Source organism: Tasmannia lanceolata, unplaced genomic scaffold, assembly GCF_043159265.1.
Source record: "Tasmannia lanceolata isolate RefF3 unplaced genomic scaffold, GAP_Taslan_0.1 ptg000024l, whole genome shotgun sequence".
Taxonomy (NCBI): Eukaryota; Viridiplantae; Streptophyta; class Magnoliopsida; order Canellales; family Winteraceae; genus Tasmannia; species Tasmannia lanceolata.
The window spans coordinates 11,580,610-11,606,454 of NW_027518701.1; the positions used below are offsets into that span (position 1 = coordinate 11,580,610).

Sequence of the window (25,845 nt, forward strand, 5' to 3'; positions counted from 1 at the left end):
TCAAGTGAGCTTTAAAGAAAAGTCCAGACTTGGCCGTAGCCAGCTAGAGACGAGCCCACATGGGCTCTATAATGTTGTATTTCTGGTTGGCCGACGACTATGGCAGGAAGGATACCATCAAAGAAATGTATTTAGTCACCAACAAAAAAACAGAGAACCCCAAATTCTAATTTACAAGTTCTCCTTCGAGGAGTCATAAGTTCTGTGCATAACTTTTTTTTCTTGTTTGAAATCAAAATAAAATTCTTCAAAAGAAAAATTGCATCCCTAAGATCTAGAGAGAAACAAGCATAAAAAAACTTACAAAGAGTATACACTCCAATTATTACACACAATATCCCCAAAATAAATATAAACACATCTAAAGAATATGGAGAACCAAGCACAGTGAGCAATCATGCAAGTGACAGTTTTCAAAAGAAAATTTGCATCCCTAAGATCTAGAGAGAAACAAGCATAAAAAAACTGACAAAGAGTATACACTCCAATTATTACCCACAATATCCCCAAAATAAATATAAACACATCTAAAGAATATGGAGAAACAAGCACAGTGAGCAATCATGCAAGTGATAGTTTCTTTTAATTAAAAATTACCACTCAAAAATTAATTTTCAAAAAAAACAAGGGCAATTTTGTTGCATCCTGTAGTACAGTGTTGCCAGTAAAGTAAGACAGAAGAAACGAGTAACAGGACATGTGACAAGATCTGCATCCCACCACATGTGCAAACACTAAGATCAGCGGCCAATAGGATCACTATAAAAAATAATTCAAGATTTTTCATTAAACGGAGATGAACACATGCCACTAAAAAATCATTGAAACTTGTATTAGCAAAATATGTAACTAACTTGAGGCAAAGCTTTGTTTGAATCATTCTCGCAATATAGACACACTTTTATAACAGAGGAAATTAACACCCTAGAATTTCTCATGCACATCAACTTTAGGCACAAAAAAGTTGTGAATAAAACATCAAAATTATAATAAGTATGAGCTGCATTGGTTAAAAATGGTATAAAAGAGAAAAAAAAAGGACATCGAGATTTACATACACAGACCCAAGCCAACTCACCTGTCGAGTTCCTCCTTCATCGCAGGGTCTAGCTCATCATCAATATCAGCATCCTCAAAATCAACCTTTGGGGCAAAAGTATCTTCGGAAAGATCTAAGAATTTTGAAGTCCTACTAGGACTAGGAACAAAAACAACTTCAACAGAGTCTGACACCTAATCATTGAGTTAAAATTTCAGTAAAACAATCTGGTGAAAGAAACAAAATTTTCTGAGAAACAGAAACCGTGATATCAATAACCTTGTTATGATTTTCATTTACATTGTTTGATAATGCATCCTTTAATTGATCTTTTCTTCTTCGATTCTTCTTTTTATGCTTGGCCGTTCTAATCCCCTTAGAACCTGTGGAAGAACATAACAGAAATATGTAAAATAAAAAAGAAGAGATCCCTCAAGTGGGGTCATGTAAGAAAAGAAATTTCTAATGACAGATTTATGTTTTAGAGAAAAAAATCTCAACTAGTAAAAATATGTCATAGATGGTTGGGAACAGGTATTACAGGATTTATCATAAATAACACCACAGACTTCAGAAAGCCAAATCTGAAATACAAAGCATAGAAAATTCATCTAGGTAACAACAATCAAGCCGGCATAGTGTCAACAATCTATGGCTCAGTATTACAACATGCACAGATACCAATCATTCAACCAGGAAGTGTCCACGATTAGATTTTGTGTATCAAACCACAGGAGCATGATCCAAATGCACCTAATACATTTACATGTTTTATTTTATCCTACAATATGGAGCAAAAACCTTCTATCCAATGTCAACTACGAAACCCAAGACTTCCAGAATCTTACATATTTAAGAACAATAATAGATATAAGCTAGGGAAGAATGGTATGATATTTCCACCAAATCACAAAGAACAAATTTGTACCTACCATCAGAACAAAAACCTGGACAAGAAAATACTGACATGAAGTGATAACTCCATTATTGATAAAAGAACTAAAGAAAGATAAAGAGTCTTAAGCGTAGAAACAAATATGATATGAAGTCTCACACTTTTTTTAAAAAAAATTGACAAATATATTCATACCAGCAAAATTACAAGGGGACCAATAGTCTCACTAGATTTACATAGTATGAATTGCCCAGGAGCATTCTCCTTGGCCCAAAAGAAAAACCCATTACCCCTTACATTACCCAATAGCCACAATTGAATCGAATCCAGCAAAAAGTGCCATATTTGTGGGACCCCCCAAGTCAAGATCGTGACCTGCCACGTCACACCGATTTCTCCACTACAATATGCTGGCAAATTCGATTTTCAAAAATCCCGATAGAAAGCCAAGAGCTATTGTGCGCCCCTAACTGTGCACAATAGCCAACAACCCAACATCATCATCCAATCTCTGGCGGCCTCCACCTCAAACCACCACCAAACACTGACGGCTCCCCATTAAAAATATATCAAATCCTTCCACCATCCACTCCAAAACCTACTTCCACTAACCCAAAAATCATCCCATCCAAAAGTATACTCAAAGCCCTAACCCTAAACCGTAACCCTAAAGACTATAATACTCCTCACCTCCTTCCCCATTCAACCCTGACCCTAACAACCCTAAAACTCCCCTCCTCCTCCTCCTCCTCCTTCAAACCTTAACCCTACAAGGTTCATTGCCGCTATCCACAACCTCTCTCACCTCCTTATCCAACCTCCTCCTTTTCCCCTGAATCTGAACACCTTTTTCCTTACATCGGCCCCTTCCACAGCCTCCAACAACTCCCCCACCTACTTTCTCCATCAACCCTAACTAGATTCGGCCCTTTCACCATTAAATCCGGCCTTCTCGAGCCCAGCTCTGGCCATTCCGTCCCTCTAGCCATCCACGGCTCCAGGTTTGGCACCCCACGGTCTTTAACGGCCACCGGCAGCCTTCACGGTTTTCCCCGGCTCCAGATCCTGCATCCACAGCCCTAGATCTAGCCACCACGGAAAAGCCATGTTCCAGATCTGGCCTCCACGGATCCCGATTCAGCCTCCGCGGCTCATCTTTTGCCAACAATGGGAGAGACGGTAAAAAGAGGGTCAGCAATGGGGAAAGAGAGGGAAACGAGCGAGAGAGAGAGGGAGAACGAGCGAGAGAGAGAGAGAGAGAGAGAGGGAGAGAGGGAGATGAGAGAGAGGAAGATGTTGGAGAAAGAGGAAGACGAGAGGAGAAACCGCCTCTTCCCTAGGTCGACGCCCTAGGGAGGGAGCTTTTTTTTTATCTCCCTTCTTGGTCCCTCCTCAATGAATGTTTGGAATGAGATTTTTATGAAGTCTCTCACTTCAAAAAAGACATCACATCCACACAAGGAAAAAAAAAACATTAGATTTTTATTCATTCCATCATTTCAAAGCATAAAAGTGTCATGAGGTTACATATACAAAGAAAAAAGATAACTAGAACGTTCTAAAGCCCTAAACAAAAACCTAACACTTTTGGACTAAATTACCGACTAATGCTTTAGACATCCACCCTAAAAATCTCATAATACATGTTTAGGGCCTTGTTATTCAAAAAAAAAAAAAAACATTCGTAGGGCCTATTTAAAACGCTCATAACTCAAAGAACTTATGGGTCAGTTTGGTTCCACGTAGTTACCTCGTAGAGTAGTGGTGGACTAGAACTTTAGTCAACTGGGAGGAGATCAACCAAGTAATCTCCACGTAGTTACCTCATACAGTAGTGGTAAATAGTGTTTGGTTGTGAAGCTTATAGGGTAGTGGTAGGGGTATCGTTATGTGTGTGTGTGTGTATATATATATATAATTGAGAAAAGGGTTTCTGCGCTCGAGCGCAGATAAGCTTATCTGCACTCGAGCACAGAAACAAGGGTGGGGCGCTCCATTGAATCAGCTTAGGGTGTCCATTTGTGGGGTGGAAAAATAGGCAGATTAGTGGACAAATAGTATCTGTCCATTTTCACCCCCACAAATGGACACCCTATGGTGATCCAATGAAGCTGATTTTTGGTACACACTCCATCCATGATGGGGCCTTCCAAATGAATGCTTAGGATCACACCCCCCCCCCCCCCCCCAAATGTGGCCCCACCCCTATTTTTGGTACACACCCCATCCATGATGGGGCCTTCCAAATGAATGATTAGGATCACACCCCCCCCCCCTTGCAATGTGGCCCCACCCCTATTTCATGCACTCGAGCACAGATAAGCTATCTACACTTGAGCGCAGATAGCTTATCTACGCTCGAGTGTAGAAACCCTTCTCTCTCTCTCTCTCTCTCTCACTATATATATAGTGAGAGAGAGAGAGAGAGAGAGACGAGAAAGACACAGCAGAGAGAACGAGAGAAAGAGCATTAAATGCATAAATTCCAAGACTTTAATAGTTACTTTGTTGGTATGCCATGTGGTCAGACAAAGAGGAGACAACCCAAGTAGTCTCCTGGTAGTTTGAAACTCTACATTCAATTAAACAGAGTATTTTGTGGATGTGGCAGCCAAAAACCACACAAAACCCCTACAAAACCCGGGATATTGTGCAACCAGGTCCTTATGGGCCTGTTTGGTTGTATAACATGGAGGACTTTACTAGGAGTTTACAACTAAGTCGGATGTCTTCGGGCAATGGGTTACAAAAAAGGAGCCAAAACCCTAGAAGATTACTTCCCCACCAGTCTACCTGATGGCATTCTTTAAGTCTACTCCTATATTTTTTAATAGTACACTAGTGGGATTTATGTCTCTCTTTCTCTCTTCTCTGACTCTGCAAGGAGACTACTAACCCCGCCCATGAAAACAAAACACACCATGAGGTTCAGCACTACTCTACCACAAGACTAAAGCCCCACTACTCTATCACTTGACTACTTACCTACTACTTTACCACGCGACTACTATCCTACTACTCTACCAGTTGACTACTCAGCCACTACTTTACTATGACACCTTGGAGCATCCAAACAGACCCAAGTGATTTTGATGGGAAAAGAATCCACTACCCATCCCTCCCTCCGATGACTTAAAAAAACTTAAATAACACTACAAAAATTAAACAAAGCTCTTTTAGCATAAATGATAGGCTCCATCTTCTTGAAAAGTGACTTGAAGTAACTTGAACCAGAGTAGTTCAAGTTTAATTTTGAGGCAACATCAATCTATAATGATATCCATCTAAATAAGCCATAACTATATCATTTCCCTCTAAATCGTGGAGATGCCCGAACAGGGCTGGATAGATAGAAGGAAATAAAGTCATGGATGATTTCTTGCCGCATCAGCGAATATGATGGACTGCAAAACCTCCTTGAGAATTCAACGAGCGAAGAAGTTCAAAATAAGCCTACCATGATTCTCCATGGCATCTTGGATGGTCTCCCATCAGATTTGTAAGGACTTGTATAGCTAACAAATATAGAACTTGTTAATTTTGTTATTGATATAAATAATGTGATCATACACATAAATGTAAATCAGTAGACAGGTTGAAATGAAGGGTAAAAAATGACTTCAACTAATTAGGGAGCTCAACAAAATTGCTTGTTCTTGATCAGCTGGCACAAATTATAATTATGATACTCCAGCAAGGAGCATAAAAGAAGAGAAATTCAGGTATTATTACCATGAGAGTAAAAAGTGAATAATAGGTACCTCCATCTCCATTAATAAATGACAAGAGATCATCAACTGAGCGCTCGTCCACTCGATCCTCTTCAACTTCAACATCCTGGAACAGATGAAATGCTCATTGTATTCAGTCTCAATCACCAGCCATTGATAAACAAGTGTATGCCTAATAATAAGGAAAACAAATCTGCACGACAAGTCTAATACTGAAAAAAATAAGTATTAACAAGGTTTTTAAACTGAAACAAAATTCTAGACAATGCAGTCACCTTCAGTTTGTCTTTCTGCTTTAGTTCCTTCCTCTTCCTTGCATATAGTCGATTCAACAACCGGATCCGCATATCATCCGTTGTGTTTCTCAAAGGCTCCAACTTCTCCTCCTGAAATCAACAATAGCGGCATAATTAATAATAGAGAACATACTACTATAAGGCCCTGTTTGTTTAAGATTATGGCAACTGATTGTGAGTGCCAAACCAATTATTGGACTCATATTTAAATGTAATTTTGAGTCCAATAATAGGTTTGGCACTTACAATAGGTTGTAATAATCTTAAACGAACAGGGCCTAATAAAGTGGAAAACAGAAACTTCCAAGCAAAACACCTCCGTGAGATCATCGGGTAAATGGAATGTCTCACGTATCTCCTCAGGACTTTTCCCTTCAATCATTCGAGCAAGTGCACGGCTGGTGAGATCAACCAAGGGCTTCACTTGGAGACTATCAGCTGCAGATGTCAACTCACATAACTGTTTTGTATCTATCCGGATGAATTTCTCATCGAAAGATTTCCGCTCCTGGCACAAATGGAAAAATCTTCAAACACATAAAATCATGGTACAAAGGTTGAAAAGAAAGGAAATATGCATCTACATAAACTTCACACTTGTGTACAGAGATTAGAACACTATAGTTATGAATATATGATTGGCATATGTTGGAACTATGCTGTTCACAGCAATTATTTACCACCGAGGGGTCAAAGGTAACTAATTACATTTTTACCAGGTTCAGAAAAAATTTGTGTACGCCAAAAGAAACACTTTTCCCTATATATATATATATATATATATATATATATATATATATATATATATAGAGAGAGAGAGAGAGAGAGAGAGAGAGAGAGTGTGTGTGCCCAAAAAACCATCTCCATATGATCATCCTAACCCCTCGATTTGTGGAGGTTAAAATGGACGGGTATAAACCTCCATAAATCTGTCCATTTTAAACCTCCATAAATCAAAGGGTTAGGATGATCCTAATGAGATGATTTTTTGGGCACACCCGATCTATGTCGGGGCTCATCAGATGAATGGTTTGGCTCACCCAAACAATGTGGACCCCGACCCTATTTCGGGTTGACGGAGCAGACAACTTATCTGGTCCAACGGACCTGAAAATGTGAGCCCATATGTGTGTGTGTGTGTGTGTGTGTGTGTGTGTGAACATCAAATTATAATAGCAACCAATATGTAAAGGGAGAGTTGGGAACATGTCAAACCTTATTGGAGCGACCGGGTACTTGATGGAACCGGCAATAATCAAGTATCAAGCTCAAGTTGGCTGGATTAACTCGTTGTGGAAGTGAAATCGCAAAGTTTTTAGAAGATCCCATGCCTGTTTGAATTACTTCTTGGCATATCATGGGACAAAACATAGCAACCTCTTCTTCAACTTGTTGTATCGACCCATCAGCTGTTTGCAGCCAGATATAGGACTTCATAACCTGTCGCAAAACATTAAGACCCTGTTTGGAATGCTAGAATTTTATGGAAAAGTTCGGAAAGGAAAAACATTTCTAAAAGTTCCTAATTTTTTACACATGAACAAAGATAACTTGAACCAACCTGATTAAATTTTTACTCAAGGACCTTCAACTTATGATAATATTCCTCTAAAGTACCCATAATCATACCAGTTCCCTCTATATTGTGGAAAGAAAAAAAATTCCCAAGAAAATTTTTCCATCAGAAATATTTTTCTTTTAATCAAAACAGGGCCTGAGAGAAGTACATTTTCAGCAACATTCCTAAACAATCTTTAGGGAACAAGAAAGTGGTTTCCCAACATCACAAATGCAAAATAAATTTCACTGTATAGGAAAAATCAATTAAGAGGGTGAATGCAGTTAGACACACAACTGCGCCCAAGAAGAGAGAACAAACAGAAAGGATTCATTATTTTTTTAATAATAAATTTCACCGAATCAATCAAAATATAATAAATTTCATTTTAGTAAAAAAAAATCCAGTAAAACAAAAATCACAATCAAAGATGACAAATTCAGACAAAGAAGTCCCTTAAAAATAAATTTAAAAAACAACAAAATCAGAAAAAAGAAGTCCATCTCAAATAAATAAAAATAAAAGACCATGAATTTAAATGTGTTTCCTAAGCAAGATTAATTCAACAACAAAGAAAGATCAGATCTCTTGCAAAAATGCATCCCATACCTCTGGTTTGATGATCTCCATATCACTTTCTGACATTTAAGAATACCCTCCAAATGCATAACCATACAACATGCGTGCAACACCGAAAATCCAAGCTTGCTCTTCCAAAATCAAAGATTCAAAAGTTGCAAAGAAGCAAAAAACTCTCCCTCATAAAAAGAGTAATGACTACAAAATCGGTACAGACCATCCACCAATGTCATACAAAAGGACAGTTTCCTAAGTCGCTTGCTTCTTTGGTAAGCGTGTTTTAAGTCCTGTCCGCTCACTCATACGTATGTGGAAAGAGGACACTTGTGATGTGAAATGGCACTGGCTTCAAGTCACACAATAGAAAGCAGATATGTTTCAGAATCGTCAACCACAGATTGCCTACAAAAGTTGTACCAAAAACATAAATGCAAGGCAAAGAAGCATATGTGTGTTTCATATTCTTAATATGAAGGCCAACAAAAAGGCTCCAAAAAGCAGATCAGAATATATCCACAATTAAAAAGATATATAACAAAAATCAAAGAAATTATGCCCTTTTTTAATAAAAGAAATTATGACAACACCTTAGATCCTAGAACACGAAATCAACAAAATAAGTAAAAGAATGATAGTCTGCAGCATAAGACATAACTTCAAAATGGGAAAAAAAACACAATTGCCATAAACAAAGAAATTAAAACGCACACAGAAAGCAAACACAATAAAGCACCATGAACAAAGCATAGAGTAATTAAGCTCTAACTATGCAATTTGTAACACTCAAACACAAGCTGACCTAAAAAATAAAGCAAAAGTTAAACCCCTTCCTTCTCTCAACTTTGTATATGATATTCTTTTTGCTACGGAGTGTCGGTCGCTAATATCTAGCACTCTTGTGGTTCCTCGGGGTCGTCTCTAATATCTAGCACTCCTGTGGTTCCTCAGGGTCTGCTGCCTTTACATCAGATTCTCAACCCCATCCAATCGGCCGCGGTAAAGGGCCTCGCAATGACCGTCAAGGTCGTGGACGTGGCTGGTCTTCTGTCATGCATTCTTACTGTGAAATATTGGTTATGAATGCAGCCACTATTACAAGCTCCATAGATATCCTGCTAGAACTCTGGCTCACTCTTCAACTCCCACTTGCCCATTTGCTCCACGGATTCATCCTCCACCGTGCCACGTCCATTGCATTGTTTGACTCGCTTAGCTCCTTGAGGGTCGAGATGAAGGCAAATACATGCTAGGTTGCACTCAAACACATACTATCAATCCATCAGAACCTTCATCTTCTCCTACTACTGAGCTTCCATGTACTTCACAATCTAGTGTCTTGCATGTTCCTCATCCCTCATCCAATCTTATTTCTGTCAATAGTCTTTCAAAAGAATTGAATATTTGTGTGATATTTTATCCATATCATTGTGTTTTTCAGGAGCTTACAAGGGCAATTGTTGATAGAGGAATCAGTGTTTTAAAATACGGATGCCAAATCCTAGTCAACTCGGCTACACGCAGTCGAGTACTCGGTTGATGCGGCTGAGTACTCGGTTAATGGGGTCTCAAATCGGAAGAGTCAAAGAAGTTTTGATTTACTCAGTCCGGACAAGAACACGGACAAGGCAAAAGGGAGTCGACTCGGAGGAGTCAAAGCTGATGTGGAGGAGTTTTGAAACTATGAGAGGAATTGAGAGAGTATTGTACAATTTTTATGCTGAGTTGAAATACACGACTGCAGATGTTGCTCACTCTACTGCAGATCTTCCAAGTTTTTGTTTCTTATTATGTTATTCCTATTGTAGCTAGTCGTGAGACTTTATTTTGTCGCATGGCAGGTTGGGGCACGTGTGATTTTAGTCCCTATGCAATAATATCAGCGTGACATTTGCGAACATTCAAAACACATTAGGACTATTATCCCTCTCGGGTTTCTCTTGTGTACGGTCTTGGATGAGAGGACAAGGAAAGGATTACGGGTTTTGTGTTAATCCATTGTAATCCTTGCATATTGTTTTTTCTCATAGAGGAAGATCGTGTTCTCACCAGTGGATGTAGGCATCTTGGTTGAACCATGTATAATACCAATGTTCATCTTGCGGCTTGTGTTCATTTTATCTTTCCGTTTATTTGTGCACGATCGGATCATATTTGCTGGGCGTATTTTCTCAAGGAGTATTAGACGGAAAGATTCGTTTCACCCTTGGCAGATGAGGGTGAAGGACATCCTTGTTCAACGGGGCCTAGTTAAGGCATTGATGGGAAAGGATGGGAAGCCGAAGAAGATGACGGATACTAAGTGTAGCGAATTACATCGTTTGACCGAGGACACAATGACTAGTGTTTCTAAGATCTCGAAGGCTAGTTGGAAAAGGAGTGGAAGTGTGCGCACGCGTAGGGTCTCTATCTCAGTTAGTGCAAAGACGGGTTTGCAGGTTGCAAACGATGGCGAGGTGATAGTTCATGTGTTGGGAAGGATGGATTCAGATCCCTCTCCATGGTTGACTGAGTGAGTCAACGGGTTGGCAGCTACACATGTGCATTGGCCGTGTTAATCTAGTCGGGTCGAGTCAGAACCAGGATGATTCGAGGGTGTGTAATTGGTACATCAAAAGGCCAATGGTGGTCTGCAGTGACAGCGGACAAGTGATGATATCAACGAAAAATCTTCATGTGGCCGCGAAACAAGCCAAGGTAGAGATTGCTGGGAAAGTTGCCTTGTTTTCTAAATTGACTAGGTAACCTAATTTTGGTGGGGAACAAAAGAAAGCTTTTCTACGTTTTCTAAAAACCTAGGTTTATACAAGAGAAAACATGTTTCTCTTGTTGGGCGAAGAGGCTTTTTGTGTGGCTGCTACAAAGAGGAGGCAAGAAAGAGAAAGAGGGGAGAGCAAAAGGGACAAGAAGACAGTTTCTTCTAGGGGTTTTCTCGGGTTTCTCTTGTGTATGGTCTTGGTTAAGAGGACAAGGAAAGGGTTGCAGCTTTATGGGTTTTGCGTTAATTCGTTGTTATCCATGCATATTGTTTTTCTCATAGTGGAAGATCGTGTTCTAGCCCGTGGATGTAGGCATCTTGGGCGAACCACACAAAATCTCAATGTTAACCTTGTAGCATCCGTTCATTTTATATTTCCATTTATTTGTGCACGATCGGATCAGATTTGCCTGGTGAATTTTCTCAACAAGCTTGTTGAGAAAAAAAACCCAAGAAGAAGCACTCTTAGCTCCCTCTCTGTCCCTTCTCTTCTTTCTCTCTCTTGCCTCTGCTTTGCAACCACAACACAAAGACCCTCTCCGCCCAACAAGAGAAACACTTTTTCCCTCTTTTAAAAGCAAATCAATTGTTAGTTTGAGGTATTTTGTTACCCTCATATATTACTACTGCGTGCCACTTGAATTTATCTTATGATGTGTAAGGACGAAGTTTTCTCTATGTTTCAAGAGTATTATTCTATAATTCAAACTCAACATGGAGACTTTATAAAGGCACTTTGATCCAACAATGGAGGTAAGTATACCTCTCACTCATTTGTTCAGTTCTTTTAAGAGCATGGGATAGATCATCAAGTTTTTTGCACATATATCCCACGGTAGGATGGGGTTGTTAGACACCTTATTAGAGCAACTCAGTATTAGTTATGCGGTACGCATGTTCCTTTGTAACGTTCAGTGCTTATACTTCATGTGTTTAGCCGGATTAATTGTACTCTCTCCCGTAATTTATATGGTCATATTCCTTTTCAAATTCTACGACTCAAGGATCCTTGCTCTCTCATAGAGCCTCATACTTTTTTGTTGTATGTGTTACGTTCAAGACCTTCATCCTAGTTGATAGGAGACCATCCAAGATGTCACAGAGAATCAAGGAGTTATGAAGATGGGGCTCATCAAAATCTTAGAAGCACAAAGCGGGTGCGGAGACAGGGGCGGGGGCGGGGAAGCGTGTAATTCAAGAAGAGTCTAAAGATGGGAGTGTCGTGGGAGCGTTTATATAATTTATTTTTTTTTGAATGGCCGTTTATGTAATATTTTCTTTATATGTTTTTCAAAATTCAAGTACATTAACAAATAGTAATTTCTAACCATCTTCATATATATCTTTCAAATTTTAAGTACATCAACAAGTAGTAATTTCTAACCATCTTCATTCCGTGTCCGCTTTCCTCGTGCCTTTTGAAGACGTCATTGTGCTTGCTCCAATGAAGTACTTTAAAGAGTTGGAGAAGTTTGATGCAAGGAAGTTGGTGATGCTGGGACTGATGGAGTAATACGAGCAGGTTAGGAGCGCCACGGGAGCGGTTCCCGTCCTAAGGAGCGCCGAATCGCTGTTCTTACACAGGAGCGGCACCCATGAGGACAATTCTTGCTGCTAAGATCAAAATCACTGAAGTTATTTGAGTTATGAGTGTTCTAAATAGGCCTCACACATTTATTATGAAAATTTTAAGTGGGGAGAAAGTACTTAAATCATTTGAGGGTATTTTAGTCCAAAAGTGTTTGGGGTTTTTTGTTTAGGATTTTAGAACTTTATTTTTTTTTTAATGGTATGATTTTAGAACTTTCTAGTACTCCTTTTCTTTTATATATATATATATATGTGTGTGTGTGTGTGTGTGTGTGTGTGTGTGTGTGTGTGTGTAATATATACTAAGCATGTTTTTCCATTTGTCATTCGACTTTTCCAAGAAAAGTTTTTTCTTTTTTTTTGAAAAGTTTTTCCTTTGCCAAATCATTTTTAACACTAATAATTCAGGTTTGCGCCCACTAATAATTTGATTTTTCGATTTGGTTTTGCCGCCTACAAAATCAAATTTACCACCTACGAATTCAATTTTCCGGTTTGACGGCTACGAAGTTGAATTTGTCGCTACTAATTCAAATTGCCACTTTCCTAGCATACTAAATTGGTTTTGACGATAGATTTGACAGTAAATACCCTAGTAATTCAGTTTTGATGTATCACTAACAAAGAGAAACACCTATTAATTTGATTTTGACAATACTAATTTGATATCAAGAACCCTCTCTCTTATCGCCCAACACTTTCCAAAGAAACCAGAGAAAACGAAGGCTCTGTTTCTTTTGCTCTCTCTATACCTGTTGATTTCTACCTCAGCCAGCTCTCTTAATCTCTATAGGGTTTAGAGAAATCCTTAAACCATCTCTCTCTTTCGCTATTAGTTTGCCTTATTTTTGGTTCTTTACATGGAAAAATACCAAGCTGCAAATCAAAGAGGTAAAAAACCAAGCAGAGCAACAAGTGGTCGATAGATTTTTCTTCTTTATTTCTTTTTCCGTTCTTCGTGTTATTAGACTCTTTCCTAGCTGTAGAGATACAACTATCAGTGTTCGGCATAAAGATATTTTGATCTTTTTGTGTTTTTTTTAGATTTGATTTTTTTGTGTGTTTGACAGATTCTATTTTTCCCTTTGGATGCATCGATTCCTCAAGATCTCCTCCCCTGCCTTTGATACATAAATGAGATCCCAGGTTTGTTCCGTACTCAAAATTAGTCTCTTTTCATTTTGTGATAATATTAATCTTTTATCTTTATGGAATTTTCCATTTGAGAACGTGGATTTATATTTACAAATGAAGAATTGTTGATTATTTGATTCAGTTTCGATAAGATGACATGGTTTGTGGGTATTCTTGTATTCATGGAAACATGGTGTTCATTGGAATTTATATGATTCATATTACTTGAATTGGTTTTGGTCCATTGGATCATGTCCACATGAGTAGCTTTGATCCTTTTTTAAATGGTGGGATATGGCATGAGAACTAGAAGGAAATGAGAGGAATGTGAGGGTCTTCAAAGGTTACTCAAAGAGGCTCTGCTTTCTTTATAACAAAGTGATAGCTATAATAATATTCTGGGTGAAGATCCTTCCTTGTTTTAGGATTGTGTCGGCTTACGACTGATGGCTTGGTTGGAAGGAAATCTGTCTAGATTCAGCATCTCTTCCAAATGTGGTACAGGATTGGGAATTGAATCCCCTGCTCTTGGTTTCTTGAAGCTAAATTTTGATGGGTTAAGTATGGGGAATCCAAGACCATATGGAATTGGGGGAGTATTAAGGGATGAGCATGGAGTAGTGAGATGGGCTTTCACGGGACCCATAGGGTCTGCAGACTCGAATGAAGCGTTGGTACGTGCAATCCATCAAGGTATATAGCTCCTTGAGAATGAAGACTTAAATAATGTGATGGTTGAGGCGGAGTTTCAACGTGATTAGATGGTTGTTAGGATCTCACCCTTTCCTTTGGAGATTTGCCTCTTTCTTTGATGAAATTCAAGATACGGTGGGTATATCAAACATCTCATTCCATCATGTCAGGCGACCGGCCAATCAGAATACATTGATGAAGGACCAGAGAGTTCCATTTTAGAAGAGGGTAGCATAGTGAAGGAACCTTCATTGAAGCTTTTGGTAGAAGAACTGAGGTGCGCGGTTCTCACGAAGCATTTAGTCGAAACTGTCAAGTGGCCTGGAATTTGTGAAATATTACCAAACCAACCTCCCAATCAAGCAAGAGATTTTGGGAAAATAGATTGGAAAAAATGAGAGAAAGTAATGTGCATCTCTTTCTTTTTTTTGAATGGTAACCAATATTATTAAAATCAAAGGAGACCGGGGAGGTCAATACAAAGAAGGAAGAAAACAGATACAATAGAGAACCCCCAAAAGGGACGAAAGAAAACAATCTAACTAAAGAAGGAGAAAATCGAAAAGCTCTAGACCCTCTCTAGAGATACCCTCCCTTGCTAGCTTATCTTCCTCACCATAGTGAATGCTTGCTTAGGTTTCACATAGTTACTGAAAATCTGAAATAGATTTGTAACAATGATGGATGTAAGAAATTTCTGTACTCCCTATCAATGGTAGTGGGAAAAACAATCTCTTTAGCAAGTGATAATGCATACTGAATCGTGGCATTTTTGCTGAAGCAATGATTTTTTTTTTTGAATGTTCATGATCCATGTATTGGCAAGAGATTGCTACATTGTACTTTTTTATGGTCAGCTAAAGATGTTTAAGGTGTGATCAAAAGAAGAGAAGGTAATCATATGTTGCAATAGCCCCATTGCCTCCTTGGTTAAATTGTTATGTGCATAACCAGAACTCATGGCAGACCAAGCAGCCACATTTCTCTTATCTAATGCATCAAAGGCCTGTCTCACTGAGTCCAATTTCCCACATCTAGTGTACACATCTACAGAGCAGCCCCAATAACAACTCAGATTTTCATAACGGATTTCTCAATGCGAAAATGCAGCTTCTTACCGCAACCCGAATTTCTTAATTCTGCATAAGCAGAGAGGACACTCACCAATGTCACTTTATCAGGTTCATGGCCTTCTTTTTCCATCTTAGTAAACAAAAACAATGCTTCTTTGGGATGATGATCCCTATCATGCCCACCAATCAGTGAAGTCCAAACAATTTGGTTTTTCTGAACCATCTTTTCAAATTTTAGACTTGCAGAGTTACAATCCCCACACGCTGCATAAATTTCGATCGGTGTAGTTCCTGTGTAAAGAGCACAATCAAGGACATATTTGCAATGACAACGACTAAAACATTTAATTCTGAACAATGAACGGACATGTATTGCCAACGGACATGTATTGCCATCTTCACTATGTTGTTGTATAGTTTGCTGATTTTTCATGGTTCTGTAAATGCTTCTTGCATTCACCGTACAACATAAACGTCTTGTGGTTCCCATTCTCAGTGATTTGAGCCTTTCTATGATATTGCATGTATAAATGAATCCTACCAATAGAATATTAATTGTAGGGTTTCCCAGGTGATTTTGGTGTTTTACAGTTGTTTTTCTCTGCTTCAGTTTACTTATTTAAATACTACTCACCCAGTGGGGAGGTTGAGAAGAACAGACCAAATCACAGTAACCATGATTTTATTTTAATTAGCTCTAAAATTATTTTGGTTGATTCTAAAGAACTACATTATTTTTTTAGAGTTTTTCTTTGATTTTTTTTCCAGGAAACCATAGGTAGGTAGACAACTGTATCTCTTTCTATTTACCTATGCAACATGTCTGTAACTTCCCAAATATCAATCCCAGTTTCGCATTTCCTCTTTGATGATTTAATGTTACACTTTCCTTTTTTTTTATAATTCTTATTACCTCTGATTACTTCTAAATTCTAATTACTTCATTCATTTTTCTTTTCTCTTCTTCTTTGGTACTCTACTTGGTTAGGATCGGATAGAAGAGATGGGCTTTCTGATGCCTTAAAGTAATAAGATCATGGAGAAAACAGAACAAGATTAAGTATTGAAATGCCCATTCTGTGGCAAGCAATCAGAGTTTTTAGATATTTTTAGGGCATGTTTGGATCTAGTCATTTTGTTTTCTTAGAAAAAACTTTCCGCATAAAACTAGTTTTCCATGGTTTGGTGAACTCAATTAATGTGGATTCTTCTTTTCTTGAAAAAAAAAAACCTTTCTTTAAAAGTTAAGGATTTGAGAAAACCAGGTAAGACCTATTATTTCACTTTCCTTGGAAAGTAGACTTCTAGTTTATCGGGATATGACTTTTTTTTCCTTTTATGCGGCTTCCTTCTCGCCCTTTCCATCTCTCTCACTAGGTCAAAAAACGAAAAGGGTTGAGAGGCTTTTATAAGAGCTCATCCCAAAAAACAAAAATGGAAGGGTTTAGAGGGTTTTGAAAGAACCCATCCGCATGACTTCTCCCCGCCGGAATGGTCCGTAGTCCGGCTGATTCTCTCTCTCTGACATCCATGGCTTTCCAAAGAGGTGGCTGCGATATCTGAAAACGCAACTCATGTACACGATCAGAATCAAATCGGTGTAATTTACAGAAGGAGAAGACATAAAAATGTCGATAGATGTATAAAGATAAGCCGACCCAACGGATCCATTAGAGCCCATTCGATCCATTTACACCTATGTTTCTGACTCTTCAACTGAGAAAACACAAGAAAGATCTTCCACATTGAAGACTACTTCAAGCTGTCATCTTGGCCAGAAAAGCATTTGCTCAATTTCCATGGAAAATGACCTGGTTGACAGAGATATGCATCCACAAAAGAGTAGCATCTTTCTCCTTGTTTCTTTGGGTGACCTCCTTGGTCCTCCCTTTTAATTTATTCGATTGCCTTTCAAAAAACAAAAAAACAAAAGAGTAGCATCTTGAATGATGTGGTTTTAAATTTCGGCCGAAACGTTTCGGTGGAAAACGAAACGAAATTCACAGTGAGTCGGAAATTTTGGTGAAACGTTTCGGAAATTTCTGAAATTTCACCGAAATTTCGGTGAAATTTTTACAAGATTTCGTCCGAAATTTCGTACCGAAACCGAAACCGAGATTTAAAACCTTGCATGTAAACGATGAGGGTATATCAAGAAATACTCGTGAAGGTATAGAAGTCCTGGAAGAAGGTGATACCAGGGCTGAAGATCCGTGGGAAGTCTGTTCCATCACGAGTAGTGGAAGTCTTCTCTCAGTATTGTGATCCAAGTAGTATAGTTAAGATTGGTGAAGGCACATATGGAGACGCCTGCAAGGCTATGCAAAATAGTACCCATTGACGGAGATTTACGAGTGAATGGGGAAATCCAAAAGAGATCTGAAGAGGTTCTTGATGAGGTTTTGCTTTGCTGGACTTTAAATAGTTTAAGGGGACAAAATAGTACCCAAAGAAAACTCCTATCTTGATTAAAGAATTTGAAATTCCATAAAGGACATGAACCAAACAATAGAATTTAAAATTCAAGTAAACTGAAGTATGTGAACCAAACCACATAATTGAAAATTCCAGACAAGAAATCTAGAAAAGAACTTTCATGGAAAGAAAACTTTCCAGGAAAGAACATTACCTAGATCCAAACATGACCTTATAAAAACTTTTTTTTTTGCCTTATATTGTTGGGGCCCACCATTTTACACCAGATTGAGCCTCTAGCTCAGCTCAATAGTGAAGTTTTTGTTCTTCAAACTGGAGGAGGTTCAATCCCAGCTTTTGTTTTTTTGAATGGTAAAAGATTTCATTCAAAGAAGGCAGAGACCGAGGAGGTCCATACAAGAATGAAAGAATGAAAAGAAAAAACAGAAAACTACAGAAATAAGATCCCCATGGGGCAAGAAGAAAAAACAGTCTGAGGGGAGGAAATCAAAGAGCTCCACCTCCGCCCTTGGCACGCCCTCGCTGGCTAATCTATCAGCCACCTCATTGGCCGACCTCCTGACATGAATGAAAGACATGTTAGCTTCGCCCACCCTATCCTGAATCTCATCAAAAAAGTGGAGCGAATCTCCAACGATACGGGTGTGAGCCTCTAAGCCATCTTATCATGTTAAGCGAGTCTAAACCTGGCAAAAAGTGACCCGGACCCACCCCATAATTTGCGGGTACGGGTCACAGATTAATGACCGGTCGTTTTTTTTCAACCCGGCCCGCACGGGTAAGAGAAAAACTGACCCGTCCAGGTCGACCCACGGGTGCCTGTAATAACAGGGAAATGATATCCCCTTCCCCCCCTCTCTAACGGTTAAAATCCCCACCCCCCCCACCCCCCCCCCCTTCACTGAATATTCTTAAGTTTTTCAACGTTCAAGGGGGTGAGTTTATGCTCAAGCAGTTGAAATATCTAATGAAAAGTGTGAAATATCACTCTCCGAACATATAATGGTTGAAAATGAACAATGAAAAAGGCAAAAAAAATAATTAAAAAAGCTTTTTTTTTTAAATAAATTAAATATAATTTTGCCAGGTTACCTGCGGGTTTACCCAACCCGCCCGGGTGGGGTCCGGGTACACACTAAAAGGCTACCCGTAGAATCACGGGTATTTTTTACCCGTACCCGCCGGGTACGTACCCGCGCGGGTTACCCGTTTGCCAGGTCTAAGCGAGTCCCTTCTACCACCACTTTATTTAGGTCTACAGTTTCAAGGAATTTAATTACTTGATGAATAATATGCACTTTGCCTTACATGGCGAGGCCACCATTTTACACCGGATTGAGCCTCTAGCTCGGCTCAATAGCTTTGTTCTTCAAACTGGAGAATGTTCAATCCCAGCTTACCTACCAAAAAAAGGAGATGGTAACCACCATCTCCACCCAAACCATGCATAGGGTAACCATCTCCATCCAAACCATGCATAGGTAGTGCCCATCATGTACACATCATTTTTATGGGACGGGGCCCTCCATTTTGTACCTCATATTCTGATGGCTGGGTCCCACCATTTCCAACCACACCCGTGCATTAAGGGGAGGAGGGCACCATCTACATCCAAATCATGCATAGAGTAGGACCCACCATTTCACACCTCATCCTTTTATGAGGTGGGTCCCCCCATCTCCAGCCAAACCCATGCATAGCATGGGGCCCTCCAATTTGCATCTCATCTTTTGATGGGTAGGGCCCATCATTTGACCCCATGCATAGCATGGGTCAGGAAAACAAGTATACATGTGCGTGTACGTGTAACCTCAGGGCACTTTTTCTTTGATGCTACTCAATAATGGAATGAATAAGGATATATGTGTGTGTGCGTGTATGTAACCTAGGGGCACTTTTTCTTTGATGCTACTCAATAATGGAATGAATAAAGGTATGGAGTTTTTTCTCTCTTGTGTGGATGTGATGTCTTTTCTGAAGGGTGATGCATCATATCAGGTCAGTTTCTAACCCTAGACTCTTATCTTTCTTTTATCTTCTCCTTCCACTCCCCCCCACCTATCCTTCACGCTTCGTACATCATTTCTCCATCTTCCATCTTCTCATATCTCTTTTTTTCTAGTCACATTTCTGTTTTCCCTTTTTTTCCCATTTCCTTTTTCACCCTTCCTGATAAATCGCTCCCCTTTTCTACTCTCTTTCTTGATATTAACCTTTCATAATCTTTCTCGTTCATAATCATGATTATCTATTCTTTTTCACTTTCTCTAGGTTGTCATGGATTCACATCATAGTCGAGAGTGGATGATACTGTTATTGGGTGTGTATTCATCGCCTATTCTAATTAATTCTGAGAGCTAGAGGTGGTGTACTCATTGATCTCGCCGCTTATTTACCTCTATGGATGTTAACTTTCATGAAGATAAATATGCCCCTACTTAACACTGATCATGTCATATTCAACACCTCGACCATGGGAATAGATTACTTATATTTTCCAGGCACAACATAGTCATCCCACTCGTGCCTTAACCTCAATCTCCCATACAAGAAGCAATTATAGGTATATCTATTCCTTTGCATTCGCCTACTGCTTTAGCTGATCCCGTTTACTAACCTACTGCTAATATAGATGTGCTTTCTGAATTTGACATGTTATTTCTTTGCAACGAGGTGCACAATAATGTTACTACCCATCCCCTTGCTAAGTATGTGTCGTATCAATCTGTGTCTCGATTCCCTGTACTATTCATGCCGCCCCGAGTCATCCTACTTGAAGGCGGCCATCACTGAGGAGATGGAAGTTCTTCAGCACAATCACACTCAAGATCTGAATTCTCTCCCTCCTGAAAAGAAATCCGGTAAGATGTAGACAAGGTCTTTACTATCAAGCATCGCCCTAGCGGGAGTCTAGAGAGATATAAGGTGTGCTTTGTTGCTTGAGATTTCACTCGGACTAACGGTGGCCCATCTAATATAGCTGACTACTATGTCATCAGATATCACCTTTGTTGTTTGCACACTTAGCCGGTTCATGCATGCCCCTCATTCTCCTCATCCAATTGTTGTTCATCGCATTCTTCACTACTTCAATTCAGGCCCTGTCTATAGACTTGTGTATCGACAACATGGTCATTTGGATATTATTGGTTACAATGATGCAAAATACCAGTTAGGATCCACTATTGATCGTTGCTCCATCTCTGGATATTGTGCTTTACTAGGTGGAGGGGTCTAGTTACACGGGAGAGTAAGAAATATTCTATTGTTTCTAGCTTCATTGTTGAAGCTTGAGTACAGGGTTGTTTTTATGGCTTATGTGAGTTTTCGTAGCTTTTTCATCTTATCTCTAAGTTGGGATTTTCTATTGGTGGCATACACATTGATTGTGATAGTAAATTAGCAATCCAAATTGCCTCTGGATGCCGTGCCGATCAAATAGTTGAGTTATTGGTTGGCTTAAATGCAAAATTTGAAGGGTTGCTATCTCATTTGGATGGCGTGGATCATACTCACCAAGATTTCCATGCACTTCTTCTAGGCTTGGAGTCACGAGTTTATGTCGGAAAAATCATTGCTGATACCTTGTATGGAGTGCATGGAATTAGAGCAACGGACCGAAGCCACTATCGTGATACAAAGTTGGTTTCGACGATATTTAGCTCATAAGTGTTACAGAAGGATTCCGAACGCAACTACCATCTTTCAAAGCTGGTTTGACAGAAGTGAGTTCGTGAACATTATATGAGGATCAAGAGAGAAACAAATGTCATAAAACAAGCTAGGAAGAGAAAAGTCGTTCGACAGAGTCAGCAGAAGCTTCAGATAACGCCAACAAAGTCATTGATTGTAATGTGTGGACCCTTGCTGAATTTTTACTACTTGAGGATATGCGAGCAGAAATCTACAAGCTTAAGGAAGTGGACCCAAGTTTCTTTCTGCCTAAGCTATCTCAGTACAAAAAGTACATCGAAGGTGCACCTTATGATTATATTACTACGAATCAACAAAATGATTGCCCACAGCTACTTGTGCATTGGAAGTACCTAGTTTGTTGGAAATGACAACCGAATGCGACACGTGCGAAGATTTCAGTTGAAGAACTCTCACTTGTCATGCCAATCATTACATTCGACAGGGTCGAATCGTTTCAAGTGGGGGAGTATGATGGGGACTATCCTACGGACCAAATTTTAATTTTTAGGTGTCTTTTAAGTCCTTCAATTTATAAAAAGGAAACCAGGGTCTTTTTCCATCAAAATCACTTAAGTTTCTTGAGTTATGAGTGTTTTAAATAGGCCCCACACATGTATTACAGAAATTTTAAGTGGGTAAGTTTTAAGTCATTAAGGGTATTTTGGAATAAAGTATTAGGTTTTTTAGGGCTTTAGAACTTTCTAGTTCTCTTCTTTTTTCTTATGGCACTTTTCTATTATGCTATGTTACGCTATGGATGAATGAATGAAAAACAGTATTATCTTGCCTTCTTGCAAATGATGGGTGTGAAGTCTACTTTCCCTATGGTGTGATGCCTAGGAACCACTTGGTGTGTGCCTTGGGTTTTGGTTAGTGAGACTTCAACCTTCCTATCTCTCTTTCAATTTTTTGGTTTTTTCCCTTAAACCACTATCCCAGGAACCCCAAACCTCTCTTGCATTATTGTTTCACTTATCTTCCTACACAAAACCCCTAGAATACCATGAAAAATTGTCCAACCTTAGAAACACCATTCAAACCCATCCATGCCTTGTGCCCCTCTCATTTTGCTCATAAACTATTTCTCTGGCATCCTTTAACAAACTCCTGGCATACGTCTGCACCCCCTCCAAACCTATCATAAACCTCGTAGGAATATTTCCCCAACCTAATCACCTATTTGAGGAACCAAAACCCTGATTTTCACTCCCAACACCCCTTTCAAAAAATCACCTTACATCAAATTTGGTATCAGAGCAAATTCAACATTGGATTGTCCTACATCATACCTTTGCTCCACCTCTGGATATTCTGCCTTACTTGGGTGTAGGGGTCTAGTTATAGGGGAGAGTAAGAAATAATCCATTGTTTCTAGCTTCATTGTTGAAGCTAGAGTATGGGGTTGTTTTTTATGGCGCACGTGAGTTTCTGTAGCTTTCTCATCTGATCTCAAAGTTGTGATTTTCTATTGATGGTATATGCCTTGATTGCGATAGTAAATTAGCAATCCAAATTGCATCTAACTCTGTCCTTCACGAGTGAAGCAAACACATTGAAGTTGATGTGCATTTGTTAGGGAGAAGTTCCATGATAGCTCTTTGGTTATTTCGTGTGTTCCTTCGTCACATCAGCTTGCTGATATTTTTACAAGGTTGTTGGACCTACTAATCTTCATCATACTGGTATCAAGCTGGGCATGTGGGATCTATATGCTCCAATTTTAGGGAAGAGGGTGTTGTTAGGTTAGGTATATATGCAGATAGAGAGATTAAAATATGTGTGTTAGTTATATTCTTTGGCCTTCATTAAGAGCAATTTAGTCATTGGAATAGTAATATATTTGATTGTTAGTATAAGGCAAGGGAGCTCTTCTTTTACTCCTTATGCTATTTCACACTTATCTTTCTCTCTTCTCCTTCTCTTCTCATCTACTTCATCCCGTTTTCATCATTGATAATTGGTTCCATCAAGCATCAGAACCAACAGCAAATAAAACCACACATGCATATCAGTTACCAAACAGCAACCACCACGGCGGAAACATAAACAAAACATTTAGAGATCATCAGACATAAAACCCAGATAAGTTTTAGCATAAACTACCCAAGCAATCTCACGATTCTCACTAGCCATGAAAAATATCCAAGAACACAAAAAGGAAAAACAAATTTTCCAAATATAGTCACATACAAAATAGGAAACCAATGCAACAAGAAATTTCCAACCAGACCAAAGAAAACACCAATCGCAAACCCTACAGAACAAAATCTACAATAAGCATACAAACGGTACTACTTCCCCAAAAGCAAAAAAAGGCATAATAGGAACTCTCAAACAGAAAAAAAAATGCAGAATATGAGAAAAACAGAAACCCCCACCCCCGATCCTTCGCTGCTCAGCATATTAAGACTCGCGAGAAATAAAATACCAGAATTTGTTTCCGTTTACCATTAAAAAAATCAGAATTTTGTCACTTCAAATTCAACAGCTCAATCAAAGAAAAGTGGAGATTATAAGCCATTTGGATTAAAACCCATGTCTGAAAATAATTAAAAAGGCATTGAAATTTCACATTTCGTCCCATCAAACGTTGCAGAATAGTCTCATAAACACAAAGATATAAAAATGCAACAACTCAATCCAATTAATAAAAAACTATTCGAATCATTCGTATGAAAACGTCATACAACTTCCATATTTCTTTGCAATAACGTCAAAGTGCTTCTGAAACAGAGATATAGAGACAAATGCAACAGCTCAAACAAATAAACAATAAACCAAAAAGCCATTAAGAACAACACCAATGTCCAGAAACAACAAATTTTGTCTAGATTTCACTTTCCTTTTCTTTGCTTAACATGAAACGTATCAAAACATTAAGACCCCGTTCCAATACATAGATTTTATAATCCTGGATTTTACAAGCAAAAACCTAGATTTTTTAAGCTAAAACCTGTATTTCAAATCCTTAAAACTGGATTTTAAATGCGTAACTAAGATGTGTCACCACTAAATCTTTTAAAACCCAGATTTTAGCTTTAAAAACTAGGATTTAGCTTGTAAAATTCAGGATTTTACAATCTAGGACTATAAAATCCATATATCCAAACGGCCCCTAAAAGAGATGATGAGACAGATGAGATGATTTATACATACCTTGAGAGAAAGCCCAAAATGTGATTGGAAGATTGAAATGGAGAAATGGTTTGGAGATTGAAGATTGGAGAGGGAGAGCTTTGAATTTTGAGGGTTTTGGCGGTTGTCGATAGGGTACAAAAGAGAAACGAAAAGGCGGATAACGAGGGATGATTTTGGACAATGGGGTTTTTAGGGTTTTCAAAGACTTCCCCAACTCGATCTGGGGATTTTGTCGTGTGTGGTTATGCTTGAATCGCTCTCTTGCGCACGTGCGCCAACCCCTTCCAAGTACGACCCCTGGTGCACAACAGAGGGCTCCACCTTTGGTCCTAACAAAGATATGGCTAGGGGTTAGGGGTAGGGGAAGGGTTAGTAACAACTTTTTATAGTTGCTACAAAAGTACCTTTTGAGACTACGCAGGCTTGCACGATTTAAAATCTCATATTTCCATATCATAGAAAAGGAAGGGAAGTGATTCATATCCCCCGGGATAAATCCCTTCCTTTAACCGGCTGTGAAGCCACAACGGTACAATGGCGAGAAGTGACCCGGACCCACGGGTCGACCCGGCCCGCTCGTATTTTCCTGGATCCGGGTCACTCATTCGTGAGCCGTTTGAAAACGACCCGCAGGTCCACCCAGTCCGTGAAAACTAGGCCGGTCCGGGTGGACCTGTGGGTGCCAGTAGAGAAATGAAACGAGGTTTTATTTTGGACTTTTTTCTGTAATTGTCATGTTTTCATGCATTTTCTTTGTAGTTTTTTCTGTAGTTGTCATATACAGGCACCTTCTTTCGGTACTTTTTTCTGTAGTTTTTCTACTTTCTAGCCTTTTTTTCTTAATTTTTCTCCAAAACTTAGGACTTACGGCATGATTATTATTCACCGTGATTATTATGATTATTATTATGCTAGCCACCTTTGCAGAAGTGGTACTTCGATGCAGTTTTCACCACATCAAGAATAAAACAAATCTCTCAAAAAGTCACATAAATGGCTAACATCAAAGGATAGGCGAGAAGTAGCCTTTGATGAAGGTGGCTAGCAAATACCTCTAAAAACAACAAAAATCTTTAAAAATAGAAAAAAAACAAAAATTTACCAAAAAAAGGGTGACTCGCGGGTCCACCTGGCCCGTATGGGTGGGGTCCGGGTCAACCATTTGTGACCCGTAAATTTTCGGGTCATTTTTTGACCCAGCCCATTTGACCCGGACCCATATGGGCCGGTAG

At 39.1% G+C, this 25,845-nt stretch overlaps 1 protein-coding gene across 8 annotated transcripts in view; it reads right to left on the reverse strand.

Moving 5' to 3' along the window:
- LOC143857322 (SKP1-like protein 21) overlaps nt 1-24,961 on the reverse strand; it is a 38,619-nt gene extending 13,658 nt beyond the window's left edge. For 4 of the 8 annotated variants that reach the window (XR_013238618.1, XR_013238615.1, XR_013238616.1 and 1 more), the window contains exons 1-8: nt 24,632-24,961; nt 8,129-8,500; nt 7,177-7,401; nt 6,278-6,469; nt 5,941-6,051; nt 5,696-5,771; nt 1,319-1,422; nt 1,079-1,233 (exon numbers count right to left, since the gene is read on the reverse strand). Coding sequence is in view for 5 of the 8 variants with exons in the window: in XM_077367741.1 (XP_077223856.1) it covers nt 1,079-1,233; nt 1,319-1,422; nt 5,696-5,771; nt 5,941-6,051; nt 6,278-6,469; nt 7,177-7,401; nt 8,129-8,164 (899 nt within the window). In the remaining 3 variants the exon portion in view is untranslated. Of the gene's footprint in view, nt 1-1,078; nt 1,234-1,318; nt 1,423-5,695; nt 5,772-5,940; nt 6,052-6,277; nt 6,470-7,176; nt 7,402-8,128; nt 8,501-12,237; nt 12,465-24,631 lie in introns of all 8 variants that reach the window. The other 4 variants (XM_077367742.1, XM_077367744.1, XM_077367743.1 and 1 more) reach the window with 4 other exon arrangements.
- Between the last annotated feature and the right edge of the window lie 884 nt (nt 24,962-25,845).